The sequence below is a fragment of the Meleagris gallopavo genome, chromosome 17 (assembly GCF_000146605.3).
Source record: "Meleagris gallopavo isolate NT-WF06-2002-E0010 breed Aviagen turkey brand Nicholas breeding stock chromosome 17, Turkey_5.1, whole genome shotgun sequence".
Lineage (NCBI taxonomy): Eukaryota > Metazoa > Chordata > Aves > Galliformes > Phasianidae > Meleagris > Meleagris gallopavo.
Genome location: NC_015027.2, coordinates 10,481,223 through 10,506,133, shown reverse-complemented (window position 1 = coordinate 10,506,133; position 24,911 = coordinate 10,481,223). Strand labels below are relative to the sequence as shown.

General features: G+C 52.7%; 4 protein-coding genes across 7 annotated transcripts; 2 read left to right on the top strand and 2 right to left on the bottom strand.

Moving 5' to 3' along the window:
- Positions 1 to 2,867: 2,867 nt before the first annotated feature.
- Positions 2,868 to 9,774, top strand: MAJIN (membrane anchored junction protein). The gene is made up of 10 exons (XM_019621160.2): positions 2,868 to 3,701; positions 4,788 to 4,833; positions 5,063 to 5,138; positions 5,623 to 5,748; positions 5,951 to 5,982; positions 6,351 to 6,460; positions 6,826 to 6,880; positions 8,075 to 8,147; positions 8,246 to 8,390; positions 9,381 to 9,774. Exons 1-10 carry the CDS (start codon positions 3,601 to 3,603, stop codon positions 9,421 to 9,423), a joined length of 807 nt encoding a protein of 268 aa, XP_019476705.1. The 5' UTR covers positions 2,868 to 3,600; the 3' UTR covers positions 9,424 to 9,774.
- A 5-nt stretch (positions 9,775 to 9,779) lies between these two features.
- On the top strand, positions 9,780 to 14,985 carry DDX54 (DEAD-box helicase 54). The gene is given in 21 exon segments (XM_010720454.3): positions 9,780 to 9,903; positions 10,228 to 10,354; positions 10,436 to 10,506; positions 10,579 to 10,764; positions 10,844 to 10,893; positions 11,025 to 11,066; positions 11,180 to 11,275; positions 11,355 to 11,476; positions 11,702 to 11,763; positions 11,933 to 12,064; positions 12,198 to 12,408; positions 12,563 to 12,697; positions 12,871 to 13,017; positions 13,020 to 13,091; positions 13,165 to 13,238; positions 13,411 to 13,608; positions 13,726 to 13,871; positions 13,942 to 14,055; positions 14,250 to 14,354; positions 14,512 to 14,615; positions 14,715 to 14,985. Coding segments are annotated over 21 exon segments (2,484 nt in total). The 5' UTR covers positions 9,780 to 9,834; the 3' UTR covers positions 14,936 to 14,985.
- Positions 14,986 to 15,076: 91 nt separating this feature from the next.
- CFAP73 (cilia and flagella associated protein 73) lies at positions 15,077 to 17,859 on the bottom strand. 4 transcript variants are annotated; one of them, XM_019621156.1, is made up of 7 exons: positions 17,171 to 17,859; positions 16,757 to 16,862; positions 16,280 to 16,384; positions 16,004 to 16,204; positions 15,708 to 15,929; positions 15,472 to 15,630; positions 15,077 to 15,394 (listed from the first exon to the last, which is right to left on the bottom strand). In XM_019621156.1, the coding sequence occupies exons 1-7, from the start codon at positions 17,296 to 17,298 to the stop codon at positions 15,266 to 15,268; spliced, it is 1,050 nt and encodes a 349-aa protein (XP_019476701.1). In that variant the 5' UTR covers positions 17,299 to 17,859; the 3' UTR covers positions 15,077 to 15,265. The 4 variants fall into 4 exon arrangements, with proteins under 4 accessions (XP_019476701.1, XP_019476702.1, XP_010718757.2 ...); XM_019621157.1 differs by having other exon boundaries at positions 15,077 to 15,304; XM_010720455.2 differs by having other exon boundaries at positions 15,077 to 15,630.
- Positions 17,860 to 17,955: 96 nt separating this feature from the next.
- On the bottom strand, positions 17,956 to 24,906 carry VSIG10 (V-set and immunoglobulin domain containing 10; the record flags this gene model as incomplete). Its single annotated transcript, XM_019620935.2, has 8 exons — positions 17,956 to 18,549; positions 18,666 to 18,829; positions 19,671 to 19,683; positions 20,043 to 20,153; positions 20,656 to 20,943; positions 21,583 to 21,864; positions 24,281 to 24,565; positions 24,834 to 24,906. Coding segments are annotated over 8 exons (1,287 nt in total), but the record flags the coding sequence as incomplete, so codon positions are not given.
- Positions 24,907 to 24,911: the final 5 nt, after the last annotated feature.

Below are 24,911 nucleotides of genomic sequence, written 5' to 3'. Positions count from 1 at the left end.
CACGGCGCGGTAACGCTCGGCGCTCAGCCCGCCCAGGCAGAAGGCGGAGGCGAACATGTTGAGCAGCACCAGGTAGCTGCTGAGCTTGCAGAGCGCCGCGCCGAACGGCCAGTGGAAGCGCAGCGCCGTGTAGGCGGCCCACAGCGGCAGCGTGGCCACGAAGGCCAGGTCGGCCAACGCCAGGTTGCCGATGTAGGCGTCGGCGGAGCGCCGCTTGGCTCGGGGGCCGCGCCACACCGTCAGCAAAACCAGCGCGTTGCCCGCCAGCCCCAGCACGAAGACCAGCGCGTAGAGCGCGGGCAGCAGCGAGAAGGACGCCTCCCAGTCCGCCTGCCAGGCGCACGCCGTCCCGTTGCCCTCCTCCTCCTCCTCCTCCGCCTCTCCGTAGTAATAATCCGCCTCCGCGTACTCCATCGCCCCGCGTCCCCCCGCGCCGCTTCACCTTTAATAAGGGGACCCCGCGCACCGCCCCGCGGAGGCGGAGAGCGGTGGGAGCGGCTCCGGGGGCGATGGAGGGGGTGCGGGTACCCAAAGAGCGGCCACGAGGGATGGGGGGCTGTGGGAGTGGGGATTGTGCGGGTGGGGACGTGAGCGGGAGGGGATGGAGGGAAGGGGATGCAGGCAGGGATATAGTAGAGATAGCAAGTAAATGTAGCAGGGATAGATGTAGGAATGCGGACAGGGATGCAATGGAAATGCAGAAGAGATGCAGGCAGGGATGCAACAGGGATGGATGCAGGCAAGGATGGATGCAGTAGGGATACAGGCGGGGATGCAGGCAGGGAAGCAACAGGGATGCAGCAGGGAAGCGATGGGGGTGGATGCAGTAGGGATGCAGGCAGTAGGGATGCAGTAGTGCAAAAGCTTCATGCTGAGCACAGTGAGAGAGCAAATGCCACTCTGGGCACAGTGGCATCCCACCCCACCTCACACCAGTGGTCCTATTGCTAGTGTGGCCATGCCAGAGGTGAGCAGAACCTGCAGGTGTCAGGGAAGAAGGCAAAGCAACTTCCTGGCCAAGGTATCCGGAAGCAAATTCTCTGTCATCTGGTCTGGTTTCCTGCAGATGACTCTGTTTTATCTTTTTTCCCTTCTCTCAGACAAGAACATCCTTGTTTGAAGGGACCCTCACAGAAGCCACTTCCCCTGTGTGGGTCCCAGGTTGGCACGCAGCCAGCAGCAGCGCTGCCAGGAGTGGGGCTGTGGGGCTGCTGCACACAGCAGAGGTTCTTCCCTCGCTGGGATGGAGAAGTTTCCTGTTTCCCAGTGTGGCTGATGCCTCTGTGTTGCAGTGGCCCTGTGCTGTGGAGTTGGTCCTGATGCAGTGCTCCTGTGACCTGTACTGGCCACATCCGTTGTCCTGTTCCCATAAGGCCTGCTGGGATGCCCTGCTCTGGATTTTGGCACCGTCTTCCTTGGGACATCTTTAACTATCACCAATCCCTCCACTATGCAAAGATGGAAATGTCTTTGTCCAACATTCTGTCCTGTCAGGAGCAGCTGGGGGAGCCATGCCTGCATCAGGGGGACAGGGAAGGCTAAGGGCTTTGGGAGCTGTCCTGCATTCTTTGCAGGAGTTGGGGAGGGCTGGGCTGGCTGGTGCTTGGCCAGGGGTGCTACTCTTCCCTTGTTCCAAAGGCAACTGAATTCCTAAGCAACTGAACTGGCAGGAGAGTGAGAAGTGCTTTTTAAGTCAGGAAATCCAACTGAAAGGACTGCAGGAGGAAAAAAAAAAAAAAAGAAGAAGTCATATTACATTATTTCACACCTTTTGGCACAGCGTGCCAGCAAACCGAAATGCCATGCAGGACAGCAGGAGTTTGCCTGTCCTGATCCCCTGGCATTTTACTTTAAGGTCCAGTGCTGTGACCAGTGCGGTGCCCTCAGCCCAGCTGCTCTCACACCAGCAGATCACGCACTGTGAGTACATCTTTCCTCCTGCTGGCCTACATTTCAGTGTTGGGGCTCCTTGCTATTCATGCAGAGGATTGTTGCTTCCCTATGTGGTTTCTGCAGGACCCTGCATCACATTTGCCTGTATTCTCCATTTTCTCTGTCTGTTTGTGAGACACTGAGGCTCCAGCTGGTGCAGTGGGGAGGGCTGTGTCCCTGGCACTTGCAGAAGCATTCACAGGAGGTGCCTCTTCCTGTCTGTCTCCTCACAGATTTCGTCTGTCGCTGCTTTTTTTCAGCAGCAGCTGCTCCTCCACTGAACTTTCCATAGAGGCTCTTCAGTGCTTCCTTTTCCCTGAGATCGCTGCTCTACAATAGACGGAAGATGAACGAGCAGCTTTTCTAACATTTCTCATATCCCTGAATTTGCACCTGGGCTGTTTTTCCAGGAGTCAGATGCACACAGCCTCATCTGCCTATCGAGGCAGTATCTCATGATCTCACACACTCCTGGCCCTGGGGGCACCGCAGCTTTGCCACCCACTTACCAGGAAGAGCAGTCCTGTTGGGAACCAGGAGGAGAAGGAGCCCTGGGGTGAGCTGAGTCCTGCAGATCCAGCCAGGGCAGAGCCAGGAGGAACAGTCAGCCCTGTTGCATTGCTGGTGGGCAAAGCAGAGGAGACCTGCTCCTTTCCCAGGGCGGATGCAGTTACAGGGACAAGTTTGTCAGCTTCATAAACAAATAAACAGAAGGCCAGTTAAAACCTGGGGGCATTTCCCTGCGAAGATAACGAGGATGGTTTGCAAATCAGGAGAGCAAAAGGAAAATGCTGTTAATGTTATTCTTGTTTCATAAGCCAGCGATTGCCTGCAGGTGCAAGGCTTTCTTAACCAAAACCAGAGAAAAGGAGAAGGCAGTGCTGAGAGTCTTCCACATCCCCGGGGTTCAAAGGGGAAACACAGCGGGTATTGTATTACTTTCCTACTAAATGGGGGTGGTATTGTTCAATTGTTTGAGGGCATTTGAAAGGGCCAGCTCTCTGTTTTGATCCCAGATTTCTCCCAGAATCAGGGATGGGGGCAGTGGGCAGACGGAGTGGCACAGGGGGGGCTGTGGGCTCTCGCAGTGCTGCTGTGAGGACCAGGATGCTGATGTGCAGGGAGTGAGTGGATTCTCATGGTTCCAGTGCTCAGAGTTGCAGCAAGGGCGAGGGCACCATAATTATTACGGCATATTTAGTGATATGAAAGCATGGACCTATGAATATCGATCCTGAATAGGTTCCTTTGCATCCATTTGTTGAAGCATTGCCTTCGACTGTTGCTTTGTTATTGACCACTGAAGCTTTTCAGTTGTGTCTGTTCTAACGTGGAAGGTTGCCAGGAAGGTTCCAGGAGTTGTTTTCCTCTCCAAAGACCCTGATGACAGCAACATGGGGTTGGTGCAGTCCTTCCCAGACTGCCACCTGTGCAGCTCAGGACGTGTCCTGACCCAGCAGTGTTCTGTGGGAGGAGCAGGAGGTGCTGCCCGGTGCCCCCCCCCACAGCTGCGGCCTTCCCACTGTGCCTGCAGGGCTGCGGCCTACACCCAGCATCAGCCCTGCTGCCATCCTGTGGGGCTTCAGGGACAGTGCTGGGCTCTGTGCTGTAAGAGGGGTCTGGTGGGGAGCCAGAACCAGCCCTCTTCCTTTGGAAGTGATAAAAAAGATGCCCTTGAAACCATTCGCATACCCGCTGCCTGAAACCAGGTTCCTTCATGCAGGCGGAGTTGTGTATAAGTTTAAAATCCGCTATGGCAACTTGCAGAGGTGAGGAAGCTCGAGTGAGGAAATGAGGGCTTTGATAAACCACCTCTCAGTTTCTAAAGGTGTGGTAGTGACAGGCCTGAGAAATGAGAGGGAAGGGACAGTGCTTTAGTTTGCCCGTGCTGCTGGCAGTCAGGGAACAGAAAGGATAACAGCCTTTGGATGTGCAGAGGACGAGGATTTGGAGAGTTGTGTGTGGTCACAATAGTGTGTGAGCCTTAAATTGGAAGTGATACTGAATCACAGGGTGCTGATTAGTCTGGTCAGATGGGGAAGGTGATCATTAAAAGGTGAAAACATTGCTTCCCTGAGGGTATTGCCTTGGAGGGATCTGCTTGTATCTGCTTAGTCAGGCGTGCAGAGATGACGAACGGGTCCTTCTGTGAGAGAGCAGAACCCCGACCAACACACTCAGTAAGTTTTGGAGCTCTTAACTTGAGAGAGGACTCAGAATCCTGGAGGCTGTGGGCTATAATAGTCACAGAAGTTGGGGTTGTTCTGGCAAAAGGAGATATTACTGTTTGTTTTGTTTTTTTTTTTTCTCTCAAAACTAAGTGGTTTTAGATTGGGTTCTAGATGGCAAAAGAAGCGTTCTGTAGATCTCAAACTTGGTCTGAAGCTTTATGCTTTGTTGCTGTCAACTTCTGATAAAATGCTGGTGTTCTTATACATTAATAAGCAAAGCCAGAGGATCTGTTAGCACCATCTGGCTCCCTTCAGGGATCACGCCTTTCAAGGTTGTGAGCATCAGCAAGCAGCAGTCCAAGGGCAATGCCCTCAAAAGCATTGTGTTGTGATCTTCCTCTTGTCTTCAAAAGCAGAACCCATTTACAGCCATTTCCTGCTTTAAATTTGGAGCATTTCTGATCTCTTGTATCCACACACACAATGCAAATGGGCAGAAAATTCAAAATAATCCTGGATATTTTTAAGAACAACATTTCAAGGTTTTATCCGCTTGCTAAGCATTTTCCCTCTGCAGTGAGAATGTTCCCTGTTTATGAGGTTTTGTTGTGATTTAAACTCTGTCAAAGAATGTAATCCTTCCTTTCCCCAGGTGGGACTAATTCTTCGTATCTGTTTTCACAGTGCTCCTGAACTCAACGACACTGACATTGCTGTCAAGGAGTTTGAGGTAGGATACGAAGCAATTCCTGTCAGTATCTTTCTGTAGTGCAGTTCAGGTGAAGGGAGTGTGGAGAAGGATAAGCAAAGCTGTATGTATACATCTGGAATATCCTTTTCAACAATTCATGCAAACTGTAAAGTTAAGTTTTTTCCAAAGCCTGAACAATGAACTCCAGTAGAGTTGTGGATATATTGTTAATATTTTTCCCTCACTTCTTTTTTTGTTTTTTTTCCAGGAAGCAATTCGAGTCATCCTTGGAAATCTTGATGATTTACATCCATTTTCTACAGATCACTTCACTATCTTTCCATGTATCCTTTCTTGTTCATAAAAAAAAAAAGATTCCATGAATTGTGTATGTTGGACATTGCTTCATTCAGGATTCATATTCAGTACTTTGCAGCTCTTTAGGTACTTTGAGCTTCACAATTTTACATTATCTGAGGACCCACCTCAGCTGGTGCCTTCAGCAAAGAATTGATTTGAAAAGAGTGTTTTGCAGTGTTTTTAGATCAGTAACTCTGAGTTCCAAGTCAGATTTAGACAGAAAATCACAGAATGGCTTAGGTCAGAAGCGACCTTAAAGATCATCTATTTCCAGAAATGAAAGCACATATACTAAGTCATAGTAAGCCCACCAAACACAATGGCAAGCATGGCTTGTGCACTGCTTTAAAAAATTAATGAAGTGAGAAATGTTCCTTATAGACTCAGCAACTTTGTCCCACTGGTAGAGAAGACTACAACAGTTTTCAAACATAGTGCTTTGTTCACAAGTCTTAACGTCGTTCTCAGATTTGAGTAAATGGGAAAGGGTCTCAAAAATGAGATTCAAACATGAGAATGTCAATCTCGTGCCTTATCCCTACATTTGCACTATGTATCTGGAGCTTAACTCATTTCAGCAAAGTTTGTCTTTGGGTAAGCATGCATGGTTATGTTTGGGTAATTTCCAGAACAAAGAAGTGTTTTTCAATAGTTTTTCAATTTCAGAGCACTGTATGCAAGTTCAGCAGTCTGTCCTGTTCTCAGAAAATAAGGCATAAAGCAGAAACGTAATTCTAAGTTGGTGAAGAAACTCCAGTGTAAATACTCACCAAATTTTGTAATACTTGTGTTACAGGTAAAGAAGCCAACAGCGACACTTCTGAGCCTGTAAGTTGTGTGTGTGTGTGTGTTCTGAGTTATAGTCCAAACAATCTGAAGCAGCAGCGTACACAGAGATATTCCAGACTAGTGCCAAAAATATTACAAGATAGGAAATACTGAAGTTATATAATTTCCAGTTATCAGTCAGGAAATGTAAACTGGCCCTAATGGCGTAGTTCTCTGGATGGCTTCTCTCTGGTTCATGTCTTTGAATAAAGAAGCTAGTATTTTATTCACAAATCTTTTTTGTTTTCATTCTATAAATGTGAACAAATATGTGCTAAATATAAAGTATATATTGATTCTGAATTTTGTTATAAAGTAGAAAAGTCATAATCAAATGTTACCAATGCAAAATTTGCAATGTTTTGAAGGTCAAGAGAAAAAGTGAAGTGCCAGAAAGTACTGAAATGGAAGAAACAGTGAAGAGGAGAAGAGTTGAAGGTCAAACAGAGACCTCATACCCAAAGTTATGTGTGGACAGGTCAGTCGACTACAAAATATTCTTCTAGGCCATATTTAAATATCTTTCATATGCCATTGATCATCAGTGTTCATCATTACTGTGTAGTCCTTTTCCCTGTTTTCTTCCTTCTCTTTCATTGATGATACTTTTCCTAATTTTGGATTTCTTTTTGGAAATGTGTACGTATTTTCTTTTTGTTTTTAATGAAAATTAGAGACTTGAGTACAAATGTCTATTTAAGGTATATATTTTGTTGCCTAGAGGTACTAAAAGCTTGACTGAAAAATAAAATGCTTATAGTGGCCATATGTATGATTGCTTGATTGCCTCCTTTTTGTAATTTTTCTGTAAACTCAGTTCTTATTTATTTCACTTATTTTTAGACCTGGAACTGAGATTGTTCACCATGCAATTAAAGTAGAGCGTGGATTTGAAAGGGTAAGCTACAGAATATTCAGAAAGACACAACAGTATTTATTTAGTCCTAGATTCTCAAGGTGGCAAGCATAAAATGCCTTCAGGTATGTTTTTTCCCTTTTCATTTGCATCAGTGATAGTGACTTTTTTGATTGCTGCTCATCAAAATCAGTCAGATGGTGAGTTTTACAGAGACAAAACACAAACTTTTCTGGTTCCTTAGTTAAAAACTAAGGGTAAGCTTAACCTGTCAGAGATGAGCCTGAAGAATTGCCTACCTTGACCTCAAGCCTCCAGATGCCTCTTCCTATCAGACTCCACAGAGGGCCTGCAGTAGCTGCTGATCTTCATACTGACTTTGCTGTCAATACTTGGAGCTCACCACAACTCTGAGCAGATGGCCTTGTAGGCATCTACCTCTCTCCCTTAAAGAGCATAATGAGTTTTCTGACTATGTCATCAGTGTCATGTTAATGTTCCAGAGGGATCAGAGGTGCTTCCTAAACCCTCTCTTCTCAAAATGCCTTGTCAGGAAGGGAAGATTCTTTCTTTTCCAGCCTTCAGGCATCATTTTGACAGCCAGCTGTCTGATCAGAATGGCTGGAATTCAGCCCACACATCTTCCTGCTTAACAAGGACACTGGTAGAAATTGAAGAAAGAGAGAAAGAGAACTGACAGCTGAACAGTCTGTTTCCGAAGATAACTTTTCTACCTTACTGAATCCTCTGAGAATAAACTGTAAAGATCTCAGGCCATCTAAACTTTGGAAATTTTCACACATCTGAGCTCAGTGCAAGAGATGCACACCTAAGGAGTAAATCTATGCTTATATTATCTTCTCTCAATGACAAAGTGATTTTACTCTTTCAAATAAGCATGCATGCAGATTTTGTTGTTTGTGGTCCTTTGTATTTCTGATATCCTGGCTCAGTCCTGCTTCTGATACTTCTCACTTCTGTCTTTCAGTGTTATTTACTACTACTGTGGCTCAGCAGGACTAATGTCCAGAGGGTGTACTGTCAGTGGCTATTTCCCACAGCATCTCTGTGTATGCTGTTTAAAATCTCTGCCTATACCATCCCAGCTATTAAAGTCAGTGAATTACAGCTTTACTTTAGCTGTTCAGTTCTTAAAGGAAGCAAGTCAACAAAACTCTCCTGTGAGATATAATTTCACATTGTGTAACAAAGTTTCTGGGCTGTGTTTTCTTTTAGAATTACTCAAAAGAAATTCAGTGTGAGCATAGTTCAGCATCCCTCAGCATGGGCTGTGACCAAGAGTGTTTATGTAAGTAAGGAATTCCTGTATTATTTCTTACATCAGGCATTCAGGGGAGTATGGAGGGAGTGAGTTTGTGCTTCTGTTCTTGCACCTATTTCTTACAGGGAGACCTGTGGCACATAATGTAGAACAAAGAGCAGAAACCAGTCAGCCTGAAGGTGAAATGCAGGTATTGCAGCAAATGGACCGAATCACAACCAAAGGAATTGAGGAGCCAAAACGAGGAGGTCTCTCAAAGTTCTGGAGAAGGTAGCTATGTTGCAGCTGTGAGCATTTCCTACTTAAAGCTGCCTCACAGTGCAGCATTTGTTTTCCACCAGGACTGCCTGTTCTCTTATTTCCTGAATTTTAAAGAACTGTATCTGTGTGTTTTTCACTCAGAGGGTGGTGAGGCACTGGAACAGGTTGCCCAAGGAGGCTGTGGATGCCCCATCCTTGCAGGCATTCAAGGCCAGGCTGGATGTGGCTCTGGGCAGCCTGGGCTGCTGGTTGGTGACCTGCACATAGCGAGGGGTTGGAACTGGATGAGCACTGTGGTCCTTTGCAACCCAGGCCATTCTATGATTCTGTGATCTTCTGGTGGGTAGAGCAGAGAGAAGATACTCCAGCAAATATTAAACGAACTGGTTTGGGTGTGAGAGGAGGCTTCAGGTGTGATAGTAGGGAGTAAATACCACATGAGTTAATTCCCTCACGTGAGCCTCCTGTGCTGCTCTGTCCCTTCTGTGTCTGAGACTGATTCTGGCAGTTCAGGCAATTCTGCGTTATCTTGAAGAGTAGACACATCTTTTCTGTGGTGGTTAAACCAAGGCCTTCAAGGTAAAGAAACATTCCCTCGTGCTGTGTGCTTGTGGAAAGGGGCACGTTCGCAGTAAGGGTGTCTTGTAGCTGCGTTAGGGAAAACAATCCCAGCAGTTCCTGACCTCAATCACAGCCCTTATATCAGATAAAGAGTGCCACCTACAGCCAGACTGTTGGAAGACTTTAATATCTCTCCCAGAGAGTTTTCCAGGGACCGATCTTCAGTCCCCTTAAGGGGATCCTTAAAATCCTTATCAATCCTGATGTACTTCAGCCCCATTAACGACTAGAGCACCATGCTGAGAGTTATTCTTTGCGTCTCCTCTCCACGTTTCCGTCTTCCTCTGAGGCACGCTGTGCTGGCAGGCAGAGGCAGCCTCATTCTTACAGTTCTCAGACAAGTATTTTGTGTATAATCTTCTGTTTTTATTTCCCTAGGATATTTTCTCCACTGCAGCACCTTTTTGGTGGGAAGCCCTGAACTAATTGCTGCGGAGAGGTCAACTTCTACCGCAATTATCAGGTCGCGTTGTTTCTTTTGCAATTGAGCTTTTCCCCTCGCTTGCCTCAGCCACTGAATGCTTCGCGTCCAGGTTCCTATTTTCAAATGTACGGAGTGAAAGCGTTGCCTTAGAAACGGAACGCCTTCTTCACAGCCTCGAGTTTCTCAGCTCTCCGTTTCGAAAGTCGTTATTTGAACTCCTAATAAAAGAAACATCCGCTCGCAAGCGATCGTCATTTATGGCCGGGAGCCGTTTGGCGGAGGGGGCACAGCGCAGCACGGCGCGCACGTGGGCAGCGCTGCACGCGCAATCCCGCGCTCTCGGCCCCGGAAGTCCCTGCCCCTTCCGCTCTCCTCCTCGGGGCTACTTCCGGTTTCTGTCCCACCGCCATGGCGCCGCCGGGTGCCCGCAAGCAGCGCGGGCAGAACGGAGCTGGGGAACAGCGCCGGGCAGCAACGGTAGGGAGGCGCGGGGAGGGGGTGGGGGACGCGACTCCAACCCGTGGGCCCCTTCCTGTGTGTTCCCGGCCCCTCTGTGCCCGCGGAACGGAACCGGCGTGCCCACTCCCCGTTTACCCGTGTTTCCAGCGCCGCGGCCCCACGTGCTGATGTCTCCGGTGTCGCTGTGTACCGGTGTCCCCAGTCCCCACGTGTGCGTGTCCCAAATGTCCCTGTGTGATGCCGGAATCCCAGCCCGCTGTCACGGCAGCCTTGCTGTCACCGTGACGCAAACCCCTCTCACTGCGTCCCCACATCGTGACACAACCCCCCCCCCATCCCCAGCTTCCCGTGCCTCCGCTGCCTGCCTTTCCCACTGCTGAGGACAGGGATGATGACACTGCTGAGGACACGCAGGCAATGGTGCGGGCACAGAACAAGAAGAAGAAATCTGGAGGCTTCCAGTCCATGGGTATGTGTAGGGTGGGGGTCACCCCATCTGCAAAGCCCCTCACCGCCTGTATGTCCCCTCACTATTTCCATGTCCCTGCAGGCCTGAGTTACCCTGTCTTCAAAGGTGTGATGAAGAAGGGCTACAAAGTGCCCACACCCATCCAGAGGAAGGTGAGGCCTTGCGGTGCAGGGGCTGTGCTGTGTCCCCCCGTGGGGCACTGACAGCAGGGCTGTGTCCCACAGACCATCCCAGTGATCCTGCGTGGCCGTGATGTGGTGGCGATGGCACGGACAGGCAGTGGGAAAACAGCCTGCTTCCTCCTGCCCATGTTCGAGCGGCTGAAGGCACCCAGCCCATCTGGAGCACGCGCCCTCATCCTCTCACCCACTCGTGAACTGGCCCTGCAGACCCTCAAGTTCACAAAGGAGGTACGAGGACAAGTGGGCACCGCTTGGGGCTGGAGTCCCAGTGTGCTTTAACTTCACTGTTTCCCTTCTTGCCCTGAAGCTGGGCAAGTTCACAGGATTGAAGACCGCTCTTGTGCTGGGAGGAGACAAGTGAGTGGTATCCCTGATGTCACTGAGTCCCTGCCAGCCCCCACATCCTTAAAACAGCCCCAAATCTGCCCAGCCCTGGGAGGCGGTTGGCTGAGCTGTCCCCTGCCCTTGTGCTCTCCCCACTCTCACAGGATGGAGGATCAGTTTGCTGCGCTGCACGAGAACCCCGACATGTGAGTGTGGGTGCAGGGAGAGGACTTGGTGGGGACATGGCCGCCAAGGTGAGATTTGAGATGGCGTGGGGAGACTGCAAGCAGCTCAACATCACCATCTCCGGCCCTCGCAGAATCATTGCCACCCCCGGGCGCCTGGTGCACGTGGCAGTAGAGATGAACCTGAAGCTGCATAGCATGGAGTATGTGGTGTTTGACGAGGCTGACAGGTCAGTGTGCTTGGAGGTGATGATGGGAGCAGGGGGACCTTGGCTGCCATATCACATGTCCCGTGTGCTCTCCCTGCAGGCTCTTTGAGATGGGCTTTGCAGAACAGCTCCAAGAGATCCTTGCTCGGCTACCGGGTAGCCACCAGACCGTCCTCTTCTCAGCCACACTACCCAAGCTGCTCGTTGAGTTTGCCCGTGCTGGTGAGAAGCATTGGGTAGATGGGCTGGGCTGGGACTGGCTCCAAGGCTTGGTGGTCCTATACTGGTGGCAGTGATCTGTTGGGGGGACTTCTCCCAGTCCTGCAACTGTACTGGTCACGGGACCAGGGAAACACAGCTGGGTTGGGATTGGGCCAAGTGGTTATCCCCAGGCTGGGAGCTAGAGCTGGTCCAGCTCTGTGTCCCACATGCCACCATGTCCTACAGGTCTCACTGAGCCAATGCTGATACGTCTAGATGTGGAGTCAAAGCTCAGTGAGCAGCTCAAGGTGAGCTTTGTGCCTCTCCCTCCAGCATCAGGTGCTCCCGTGCCTACAAGTTACCCCATGGTGGCTGGAGACTCATGAGGGGTGACCAGCCCAGAAAGGAGTGGGCGCTGCGAGGTGTCCCCAAGAGCCTGGGGGCCCAGAAGGGCTGAGCTCTACCCTCTCTTTGCAGCTGGCTTTCTTCCACGTGCGTGGAGATGACAAACCAGCTGTGCTGCTCCACCTGCTCCGCAGCGTGGTGAAGCCCCAGGATCAGACAGTCGTCTTTGTGGCCACAAAGCACCACACGGAGTATCTCAAGGAGGTCAGTGGCACCCAGGGTTCCCAGTGTTTGTAGTCTGGTTGGGCACTTTGGGGACTCAATACTCTGGGGACCCTTTCCCTGGGCTGGAGGTGCATTTCCATGTGGGTTCTGTGCTCTCTTCCCTTGTCTGCAGCTACTCACGTCCCAGGGCATCTGCTGTACCCACATCTACAGCTCACTGGACCAGACTGCCCGCAAGATCAACATTGCCAAGTTTGCCCATGGCAAGTGCCAGGTGCTGCTGGTGACAGATGTGGCTGCCCGTGGGCTCGATATCCCCATGCTGGACAATGTCATCAACTACAGCTTCCCTGCCAAGTCCAAGCTTTTCCTGCACCGTGTTGGTAGGTGCCACCCAGGGATTCCTCAGGGTGATGGTGACAGGGAGGGTGTGAGTGGGCTGACCCTTGGGGACCTAGAGTACCAGTGGGTCCCTGTCCCAGGTTGGGGGCTGGTGCTGGCTCTGGTTTCCCACCCCCCTCCTCCTCACCCTGCCAGGTCGTGTGGCCCGTGCTGGCCGCAGTGGCACTGCCTACTCGCTGGTGGCTCCTGATGAGATGCCCTACATCTTTGACCTCCACCTCTTCCTGGGACGCCCGCTTATCCTTGCCGGTGCCCAGGAGATGCCTGCAGGTGAGGGGACTCAAATGTAGAGATGGCTGCAATCCTTTGGGATTTATCCTTGAATTTTGTGATCTTGTGTTAAGCTTTTGTGCATAAAGGTCTTTCACCCTCTTAGGGGGGTGGTACCTTCTTGCTCCCAGGGTGGGTTGCAGAGAGCTCATGCACTGTCCCTGGTGCTGCAGATGCAGATGGGGTCCTGGGTCGCGTCCCGCAGAGCTTGGTGGATGATGAGGAGTGCCTGCTGTTGACAGACCACGAGGGCTCACTGGAGCTGCAGAGCCTGCGCCGCGTGGCTGACAATGCCCAGAAGCAGTACCTGCGCTCCCGGCCGGCCCCTCGCCCGAGTCCATCAAGAGGGTGAAGGAGATGGACATGTCTCAGCTGGGCATCCACCCACTCTTCAGTGAGTGCCTCAGGGCACTGTGGGAGGAGATTCTTCTCCCCTGTGGAGGAGCTGATCCCTCTGTGCTCCCCAGGTGCTCACTTTGAAGATACCGAACTGGAGAGGCTGAAGTTGGTGGACAGCATTAAAGCCTACAAGTCCAAGGCGGTGAGCTGGGGCCTGGCCTTTGGATGGAAGGCAGAGGGAGGGAGAGGGATGGGAAAAGAGGGAAGTCCCATGGAATCATAGAGGTTGGAAAAGGCCTGTAAAGATCGTCAAGTCCAGCCATTGACCCATCCTCACCATTCACTCCTGGGACTTGCTCTGTCTCTCTGCACAGACCATCTTTGAGATCAACGCCACGGCCCACACGATGGCCAGCAGCATCATGCGCTCCAAGCGGCGACACGACCGTGCCCTCATTGAGAAGTTCCAGCGTGGGCAGGAGGAGAAGCGGGCGGCAGCTCTCAAGGGACAGGGGCTGCATCCAGCCACCCCCAAGCCTGAGGAGGAGGAAGAAGAGGAGGAAAACCTCCAGGTAACAGGGCTGGGACAGGGCTGTGCCTTGGGTTTAGAGTGGGCATGTGAACCTCTAGAAGAACCTGACCCGAGGGTTGGGACATGGAGCCTCAGCCCCTCGTTTGCCCCCTTCCAGGAGGTTTTCTCCACCATGGTGGGATGGAAGCGCAAACGGAGCCGGGCTGCAGAAGATGGTGCCAGGAAAAAGCCACAGCCACCAGCACAACGGGATGAGGACTTCTACATCCCATATCGACCCAAGGACTTTGAGAGCGAGCGGGGGTGAGTTGGGAGCACTCCCCCCACCCTCCTGCAGCAGCCTGGGCTGTTCTCATTGCTCCCCTCTGTGCAGGCTGAGTGTGGGCGGTGAGGGCAGTGCCTTTGAGCAGCAGGCAGCTGGGGCTGTGCTGGATCTCATGGGCGATGAAGGCCACAACCTGAACAGGAGCAAGCAGCTGCTGAAGTGGTGAGTGGGGTCTGCTCATGGCAGGAAAGAGCTGGGCAAGGAGCAGAGCCCAGGGGGATGTTTCTCTCCCCTCAAAGCCAGTGACTCTTGCTGTATATTGGGCAGTGTCAGGTGGAATTGGGATGCCCACTGAGGTGGATGGAGGTGGCTTGTTGTTTAAGAGTCTCCCACCCTCCTCACTCCCTCTTTCCCAGGGACCGCAAGAAGAAGCGCTTTGTGGGGCAGACGGGCCAGGAGGAGAAGAAGAAAGTGCGGACAGAGAGCGGGCGCTACATCAGCAGCTCCTACAAGAACAACCTGTATCCTGCCCATGCTGCGCTGGGGGAGCTGGGTGTGGGACTGCATGGCCTTGCAGCAGGGGAGACAGGAGAGGGGGTTCTGCCTGGTGCTAGAGGGCGATTGGGCAGGGGAAGGTGAGAGAGGGAAAGTGCTGTGCCTGCCCTTAACCTGCTGCAGCTATGAGAAGTGGAAGCAGAAAAACAAGGTTGATGAGCGAGATGAGGATGAAGAGAACCAAGGAGGCCGGGAGCAATACAGGGGGAAGCACAGACGTGGGCACGGTGAGTACCCGAACAAGCACCAGTCCCCATACCACCTCCCTATAACTGAGGCCTCCAAGCGTGGTTTTACATCCACCCATGGCTGCGTCTGTCCCACAGCCCCCCAGCGGCCCCCCACCCAGGGCAAGGTGCGCTCGGAGCTGAAGAACAAGCAGCAGATCCTGAAGCAGCGCAAGGCAGCGGCCAAGCAGCGCTTCCTGCAGCGCGGGGGCCTGAAGCGCCTGAAGGCACGGAACCGGCAGCGGGTGCAGGAGCTGCGACAGATGGCATTTGGCCGTGTTGGGGCCACCAAGAAGGGAAAGCTCCGAAAAAAGATGTAGGAGATGGCCTAGCAGAGGACATATCAAATAGATACCCATCTGGTTTTGTAGCCTGCCTCCTCTCTTGCATCTTATGCCTGGGGTAATTCCTCCCCCAGGTGCAGTTCTAAAAGAACCCAGCACTCATTGACTGCAGCTGTGTTATATTTTGATGGGAAAAGGTTTTATAAGTACCAATGGCCTGAAGATGAGCAGCTGCTCTACTTTTATCAGTTCAGGTGCCTTGCAGGAGGGTGCTGGTGGCCCAGGCTCTGTCCTGGGGCATTTCTCTTCATCTTCCCTGGACTGGTTGAGGAGTGACTTCCATGCTCCATTGTATCCTAAGTCCATCTATTCCTGGCTGGGAGGCGCAGTGACATCCCTGTGATGCTGTGAGTGTGTGGCAGTGGTGGCAGGCACATGAGGATGCAGCCCCAGCTCAGCACAGATGGCAGCGAGGTCCTGCATGCAGAGCAGCAGCTGGGGACACGGCGGGCCTCTGTGTCACAGGGCCATCCACGTCCCTTCCAGCCCCGCGGCTGCTTGGCCACACTCACCACATCCAGTTGTGCCTCTGTGTCCCCCAGGGCCACATCCTTGGGGACCTCTAGCCTCGTGGTGGCGAGCTGGAAGAGGCTCAGCACCGCCATCTGGATCTGCCCCAGCAGCAGAGTCTTCTGGGCTGCCACACCTTCCAGCTGGGCCCGGTGGGACTCCTGGGGGCAGGGAATAGCTCAGGGCTGCAGGTGGTCCCATCCACAGCCCCTCACCCTGGGGGTCCTGCAGCCTTTACCCCTTTCAGCACATCACGGCGGGCGGCTTCCAGGCGGGCACGGAGCTGGAGCACCTCCTCATTGCCGCTGGTGAGCTCACTGTCAGCCTCCTCACAGCACTGCTGGAGCTGAGCCTGGCCCTGGGCCAGTGCCACCCGCCCGGCCTCCACCTGCCGCAGCAGCACCGCCCGTGCCTCCACCAGCGCCCCGAAATGGGCCAGCATGGATGGCATGTCCTGAAACTGGACCACAGTGTCGAGGGGATGAACAGGACGCTGCCAGGCCCTTCCTTGGGGACAGGAACCCTCACCCTCACCTGCCCCGTGGCAGCTCGCACGTCCTGCAGGAAGTCACCGAAGACACGGAGGCTCCGCAGCCGCTGTCCCAGTTGTTCCCTGTGCCTCTGCAGCCTCTCCAGCTCCCGCTGCAGCCTCAAGGCCTCGGCTCCGCGCTGTGCAGCCCATGCCCGCTCCTCACCTGCCCGCTTCTGCGCCCGCTGCCGCCTTGCTGACATGGCCTGGGGCATCGAGATGCCATTGGTGGCGATGGCAGAGGGACGTGGCTGTGAGCCCAGCCCCGAACCCGCTCACACCTTAAGGAAGGAGTTGAATTTGATGGTGTCATCACGGAGCTGCTCTTCCCTCTGGCCCAGCTGCTGCCGGCGCTGTGCCAGGAGCTCCATCTGCTGCCGGAAGTGCTGAGGGGCCGTGGGGTGCCCCAAGGGGCAGGGACACAGAATCACAGGGGTGGGGGGGGGACCCCCGGAGATCCCCCATCCTCCCCTCTCTGTACTGTTCCCTACAGTAGGTTACATAGGAATGCCGTCCAGGTGGGATTGAGTACCTCCAGAGCAGGAGACTCCACCACCTCTCCGGGCTCTGAATTATCCCCAGCTTATTCTTCCCCAGACTCTACACTTGCCCTTGTTGACCTTTATAAGGTTCCTCTCCCTCCCATCTCAGAGGAGGGGGAGCAACCACCGTGCCCCCAGAGGAAAGCTGTGGTTTCAGTCCCACTATGGAGGAAAAACAACCATGTATGGAGGGCTCAGGTGGGCTGGGGGCTGTACCTCTCGCTGGGCCTGCAGGGCTTTCTCCACCTCCACCACCTCCCTCCTTTTCAGCAGCAGGCGCCTGGAGGGCAGCAGAGATGCTGAGTCCCATGTTGGCACTTTCCTGGGGGACGCACACAGACCATCACAGCCGGCAGCACAGCCAGGACCCCCAACCCCTCCAGAACCCCCCCCAAATGCCTGCCCAGGCTCAGCCACAGGGTGTGCAGGTTACCCCTTACCCCCAACTGGGGCTGCAGCACAGCCCCCTGCCTGGGCTGTCCCCCATAGGATGTCACCTGCCTGCTGGACTGGGGACACCTCAGAGCCTTCTGCCCACCCCGAGATCAGCTGCACAAACATCCCCTTGCTATTATAGCTGGGGAACGGTGGCACAATGGCAGCCTACGGGGGGAGGATGGGGACACTCACTGGAACCGCAGCTTGTCTTGGAACGCCCTGCTCAGATGCTCCTCCAGACCCAGGGACATCTCAGGGACCGCATCTGGAGCCTGTGCAGCACGGGGAGGGAGCAGAGGAGCAGGACGCGGGGCGGCCATTGCAGGGCAGCAGACTGCAGAGGCACACAACGCTGTTGCCAGGGGCAGCCAGAGGCTCCCGCAGCGGAGGTTTCCTTCCCACAGCCCTGAGCGTCACCCGGCGAGGCTGGGAGCACACACGCGTGGCCTGGGGATCAGGGACTGAGCCCCATGGACAAGGAGGGCTCTCCTGGGGAACCCAGGCTGCAGTGTGGCTTGTTGGAGCCAGGAGCCCCAGTGGGGCAGGAGACATAGGGGTATGGCTCCCTGGGACACATCCCCTCCTCCGTGCTCCCACCCACACTCTGTCGTCACCCCACAGCCCTCAGACCCCACTCCAGCCCTCCTCACAAACCTCTGCAGGGATCACAGCCAGACCCCAGCTGCTGCCCTGCACCAGTGCTCCAGTCCCCACCATACCTGAGCTTCCTGCTCAGATCGTTCTTCACACTCCAAGAGGGGCTCAGCTCCCTCCCATAGTGCACATAGACAGCTCTTCTCCATGTGCTCCCTTTCCCACCTCATCTTCAGTTCCCCTCTGTTCTCCCAAGGTGCATTCAGATCCCCACCATTCCGTGTGTGTGTGCTCACAGCCCTTTGAGTCCCACCCTACAGCCCCCTCTGGGGCTGGCCTCACTCCCTCCCCTCTGGGTCCAAGAAAACAGTGTAGAAGGTCTTGAGAAAAAAAAAAAACAATTATTTATAATAAAAACAATTAAGTCTCCTTGGAAAGTCAGCATCCCCTCCCCATCCTGCCCCATCCACCAGTTGCTTCTTCCATCATCCTGCCACAGCCACTTGGTGGCCTCAAGGCAATGTTCTCCGTTATGCTCCCCACAGCTCTGGCAGTGCTGGCAGTGACAGAGCCAAAACCCCACACCGTACCCAAGGCTGACATGCACTGAGATGAGCAGGCCACTGGCACCTATTTCCTGAACTCTGCTCCTGTGCTGGGTGCCACCTTGTTAAGAAGGGTATCTGAGACAAAGAGGAACAGGAAAAGAGAGAAGAAAGGGAGAAACGAGGCTGGGAGAGTGGAATGAAAGCTGGGGAAGGGAGAGTGGAGAAGGAAGAGGGGTGCTCTGGCTGAACCAGATGGCTGCAGGACACTAACAGCCTACGCTCAGCCATGCAGTGATGAGGATGTTTGGTGCTGGCTTCCAGCTGGAGCTTTGTGCATTTCCATAAGAAGGAATGGAGATTATGTGCCTTGTGTGTCTTCTCCACTTGTTTTCTGAAGAGGGACCACGCTGTGCTGCTCGCCCTCATCACCTACACAGGGCACAGAGCAGCACCTCAGCAAGAGTCAACAAACCAGAGAACAGTTTTTCCCTCCCTTTGTTGCTCCAGCCCCCAAACCCAGCCAGCAGGCAGGCACCAGGGCTCACCTTCTGTCGGGCAGTTGAGATAAGCAGCCTGGATGCTGTTCCCATTGACCAGCGCCATCGCCTCCTGCTTGATGGAGCTGCCCATCGTGTTCTCTTCCCCGTTCCCTTCATCATCGTCATCTTCCGAGTCCACCAGCACTAAGACATCATCAGAGTCCTGGCTCCTGTCAACAGCAGATGAGGGGAGGTGGGCTGATGCTGAGAACAGCTTCTCCTGATCCTGTTGCTCCAGTCTGCATCTCCCCTGGCCTTGACAACTCTGTACACCAAAACGAGCCATTTGGACAGACTCTTCCAACCCTGCACTAACCACGTTTGAAGAAAAGCTGGTTTCAGACCCTGCTGGCAGCAACACCCCAACAGCATTCTGCACTGCTTCCCATTCGTCTTCCAAGGTCCTTCAATCATCTCTCAACAGTCTTGTACGACACTGCAAGAACCCCTCCTGAACGGAGTTATCCTCCCCTCCTGCACAGATGGGGATCCGGAGGCACTCTGAATAGAGTCTTCCCATGCCACAGCAACACAGCTGTGGGAACAGAACCAATAAGGGCAAGGAGAGGAGCAGGGCCAGGAATGGTGACAGCAGGAAGCAGAGAAGAAATCCAGCGCACCAGAATCCCCACAGAAGTACTCGCTTACATGCAGCTCTCAGACAGTCCCCCCCAAAGGAAGAGAAGGACACAGTGCAGACACCCATGCAGAGAAGCAGAAGATTGACATTTCACTTCACACACTAAGTTTTAGGGCTCACCTGCACCATGGAGAAGCTCTCCTGCACAGCCTTCCCCCATGCTAACAGGACCACCTCTGCATGTCCAGAGGCAATGACAAGTGCTACCCTCATTCTCCTGCTCCGTCATCCACACCAAGCCTCACCCAGCCATGCTGAACTCTTCCACTCCCACCTAAGAACAACTCTGTTCTGCTCTACTGGAGATCACAGCTGCCAGGACGGTAGGCTAACAAACCTGGGCATGACCAGACTGAGGAAAATCAGCTCACCTGAATGCAGCACCTAAATGGGAGAGAAGGGAGGAGAGAAGGGAGTGTTAGAAACCAATTCCAGAGCAGCCGGTGTTTTTGCTGTGCAGCCCCTACCAGCTGTGCATAAGAGCTCGGAAGGAAAGGGAAGAGTCGGAATGGCTCTGCACAGCTCCCTGCAGAAGCTCAGGGGAAGACACTTGAAGCATCCAGCTACGGAATGATCTTGTGTTCCAGCCCAGCTCCTCCAGGGCTGATGGGCTCCTGACCAGGAGCACAATGATACCCAAGAGCTGGGGGTAGTCAGTAGCTGACTCCAACACAACAGGAAGGGCAGGTAGGTTAGGGAAAATTCCCCCCTATACCCTGGCTTGCACAGAGGAGAGCTCTTACCTCTGAGGCACAAGAGAGGATTGTAGTACAAGACAACCCCGGAGATGGTGAGAACAGCCATCAGGGACAGGACCACCACCGCACCCACGACTCCAACTATGTTCGTTGGTTCTGCAGAAAGGAGAAACACAAGAGGCCAAATTGTCACTGGGACACGGATGGATGCCAAGGATGTTCAAATAACAGAGGTCTCAGTGCTGCACTGCTCTGATTTCCCATCATTTCTACAGTCCCACCACCACACAAGGTGCGCTCGTATGGTGAAACAACCATGCTTCATTGACATGGAAAACAACACTGCAAGGTTTTTGTGAAAACAAATCAGCTCCTGCTTGTTGCTGCTTGAGTGCTCCCCCATTGCCAACACCAACAGGAAGGACAGCAGCTGTGCTCCTCTCTCAGGCCCAATACACCAAAGTGAGAAGAACGGAGCCTTTTAACTCTGGGATGAAAAAAACCAGTCCTGCACCTCACTTGCATTGAAAGCATGGAAAATATCACGGACAATCAGTGAGAAATGCAGCTCCACAGGGGCTCTCCAGCAGTTGCCACGAGCTGTGTCCTTGCTTTCCTTACACTCCCACCCACAGCAACCCCAGGCAGCCCTACTCACGCTTCACCGTCAGGCAGACGAACACCTCCCTCAGCCCCACGGGGTTCTGTGCTTTGCAGACATAACAGCCCCCGTCGATGCCCTGGGAGCAGTTCTGGATGGTGAGGTGGGACACGTTGCCCTCCTGGGCAATGAAGTACCTCCCTCCAGGTTCAATCTCTGGCTGGGTGATGCCCCGCAGCCAGGTGAGTCTTGCTGCAGGCACACTCTCGGTCACACGGCACGTCAGGGTCACGTTGTCACCCACAAAACAGGTCTTTGGGGGCTCCAATTCCAACGAGGGGACTTCTGAACAGCCCAGAAGGAAAGAAACAGTCAAGGAGGGGATGGAAGAGTTAAACATAACAATTTATCAACCATGCGACTGATTAGTAATCATTAACAGAAGAAAACATTTAGGTTGAGACTTGAGCAGCCTTCCATGGAGCGATATGATATGATATGATGGACTTTCACTTTCCCATTTTTGACACCTGCGTTTATATCGACAGAGGACGACACCTGGAGGGCAGCCAGCAGGAATATGGCAGAGGAGAAAGGCAGCCCAGGGGGCTGGGGACACACAAAACCACTCTGACATAAACCCAGCCCCAGTACGCTTAAACTCAAGCTGAGCAAGGCACTAAAATCACTGGTTCATCTGTTCTGGCCACAAATATGAGTGTTTGCAGAGGTGAAAAGGTTGGTGCATGGGGATTTGTTAACCCAAAACACGACTCAACAACAACTCTTCCATGCTAGATCTCACCTGTAGGACTTCTGTGCCTCATGCAGTCACCTCTGCACAGCCAAATCCTGTCAGGCTGCCTTGTTTGCATCCTTTCCCTGCTGCAAGAACCAGCAAGGCTGGCTCTGGAGGGCAGAGAATGATAAGAATACCTGTCTGCCCCACCATTCATCATTAATATGGTGAAGAAACCAACTTACTTATCTCCACAGAGCACACACGCTCCTCCTGCTTCACAACGTGGCTCCCAACACACTTGAACACTTTGCGGTGAGAGAGGTAGGAGCTGTTCAGTGTTTCCACATGGGTGTCTGAGGAGCTCGTGGAGCTGATGAGCCAGCTGGAGTTCTCCAGATTGTGTCCCTCTTCTTGCCAGTGCAGGGTGGGGTGGGGATACCCCCCAGGCCAAGTACAAAACAGCTGCAGCATCAGCCCCGAGGAGGAGGACTCAGCCCAGCACTTCGGGGTGGAACGTGGTGGATCTGTCAGCAAGAAGGTCATGCAGTTAGAAACATATCCAAGTCACTTGGTGTCCCAGGGCTGGAACCTCAGAGAAAGCTTGGTTTTGCAATCATTCTCCTTGAAAGTCGCCATGGTTTCCCTGCCTGTGTTTCTCCCTGATCCGTGCACCACTGCCTCAGGGGAGAGTAACTGAAGGACAGCCAACAGGGACAAAGCAGGAGGCTGCTTTGCAAAAAGTATCACAGCAACCACTGGAACACAGTGGAAGGACACATTTTTGCCACAGCTTCGTCTGATGGAGACAGCTGTCACTGCTGTGTGGGGTCACACTGCTCACTCAGCCCCTTGCCGTGCTATGTTCACATCACACTGCAGCAGTGGGGACAAACTCCAAGAAAAGAGAGGTGGGTAAGGCACTGCTGGGTTCACGCCAGGGCCAATCACCGGGAAACTGAGACTGTTTGTTATTTAGATACAAAAACAACTAAAGGCAAGATGGGGCAGAAACCAATAGAAACACAAGAGCAGTCCCCTCGGGCAGAGCAGAGCTCACATTTCATGCAGCTTGAGTTCATGCCTCTCCCCCATCATCTGGTTTCTTCACATTTCTGGGGCTGCCCAAGAGTATGATTTTGGTGGAGAAACTTTTGCATATACACACCCATATGCAAATACACACACGTGTTCGTTTAACAGCCAGAGGGATTCTGGACTCTGATCCAGGCAGAAGAAACACAGTGTCCCTGCAGCTGGCTTGCTTGCTACAATGCTCAACAAGACCTCACTGAGAGATGCTGCCAAAGAAAGCTCCAAAAAAAAAAGGTGTCAGAGGGGTGAGTTATGCTTATTATGTAAAGCATTTTTCAAGTGACTGGAGAGATCACATAATTTGGACTAAAGGGGAAAAAATCATGGCAAAAACCCACGTGAGCCGCAACAATACCTTCTCAGGGCTTGGCTTTCCAGGAACAATATACATGCAACTTTTATGATCTCTGAAAACAACCAACTGTGACAAGAGATTTTCCTATGGCACTTCCTCTGTTCCAGCTCCAGGGTGGTCTCATAACTGACTGTAAATACTGGCTGGGGTTAATGAGAGCAAACAAGAGCAACTCTGGTGTCAGCCTGAGACACCAGAAACCACCCTGCATTGAAAGGCGGGCACAGCCTAAGCACTGGTTGAAGCACAAAGAAAACTTTTTGGTACATCCAGTATGAGGTGTCAACTGGTAATTTCCACACAAAGCCTGAAGATCCTGGGTGATGTTGTGTCTGTACCTGAGGTTCACTCCAGCCCTGGCCAAGTTGCTCCTATGGCCAGTAACAGAGAGCATGAAAAAAATAGGTACTTGCTTCTCACATTATGTTGATAAGCTTCAACTTCTAGCCTGTGCTGATGTTGCTTCTACTGACCTTAAGCATCACTAGAAATCTCTTTCCCACCTGCTTAGGGAGACTCCAGTGGTGCATACTGCCTTTGTGACCTTTGGAAATTAACTGACAAGTCACACATTAACAAACCAATTTCAGAAAGTGGTACCAATGCTTGGCATGTCCACAAACCATCAGAAAGAAAAAAAAAAAAAAAAGGAAAAGAACAGCAGTAGCATAAGGAAGCGTTTAGACATCATTTAGAGAATGTTGAGGTTGGAGATTAGGAAAGAATTCTCCTCAGAAAGAGCAGCGAGGCATTGGCACAGGCTGCACAGGGAGTGGTGGGGTCACTGTCCCTGGAGCTGTTGAGGAGAAGGGTACACACTGCACAGTTTGGTGGTACTCTGGTGACAGGTTGAGGGTTGGACCAGATGATCTCAGTGATCCTTCCGATCTTAATGATTCCACGATCTGCACACAATCAGTGTGAAAACAACTCAGATTTTGAGTGACTCTCAGAAACGGTGTCAGCAGCACTGCTGCTCATTGATATCTTTTGCTCACGAGCATTTTGCTTCACTGCTCTAGATTTAGGGCTCCCATTTCTAAGCTCCAAGCCTACAAATTCTCTATAGCAGTCTAAGGTTTGATTCCTTCAGTCCAGCCCCCGTGACCCCCCGACTCCTGGTTCCTCGCCCCAGGAAGGGAATTTTCACCTGTGCGAACATTCAGAGATTTAATCTGTACAGAACAGGTACAACTTTTACAACACATACCTGTCAACAAACACCGACAAAGAAGCAACACCCTGAATGCAAACAGAAAACAGCCATCAGTCTGCAAATGTTGACAGAAAGATCAGCAAGAAAAGAAAGAGCTGTAAAACACAGATTGGCAATGAAGCAGAACTGGCAACAGCCTTCCCTTCTTCCAAACCCTATGGTTGGCATGGAGGACAGCAGGTTGCAGCCCAGGCCTATGAAGACTTCTAAGAGAATGGATAAGGAACGGAAATGGGACTCGTGCGACCTAGGGGTGGAAATTCTGGGACAGACTTACTGGCTACCAGGAGCTGGACTCTGTGCTCGTGGTCTGTCTTGTTCAGCACTTCCTTACAAGTGTAGTTGCCCTCGTCCTGCAGCCGCAGCTCTGAGATGCGCAGAGAGCTGTTGTCCACCAGGGAGAAGCGGACGTCTGGGGGGAAGGCGACCCTCGAGGAGAAGAGCGGGGGAAAAGAGTGCGGGTCCCCTTGGAACCACAGCACCTCAGTGGCCTCTTTGGAGACATTGCGGCAAAAGAGGAGGATGCTTCCTCCCACCTTCCCAAAGACCACTTCAGTTGTTCCTGCAAAACAGAAGGCAGAGCGTTAGGGATGGGGGGACACACAAAGCTCTTTCCTAAAGCTCCTCACGTCCTGTCCAACCAGAACCCAGCACGGAGAGGACCTTTCTGAGTCCAAGGGCAGCAACCCTGCTGAAGGCGGATGAGAATTCAGAAGGGAAAGGTGATTTAGGAAGAAAAACCCTCGGATTTCTGCTCGGCCACCTACAACTGTGCCTCCCACAGCCGCAGCGCTGCGCCGAGCCCCCTCAGGCCGCCCCTCCTCCCGTACCTGCGGCGCTGCGGCGCGGCACCTGCACCCACACACACAGCGCGACCAGCAGCCCGGCCAGCGCCGGCCCGCCGCGGA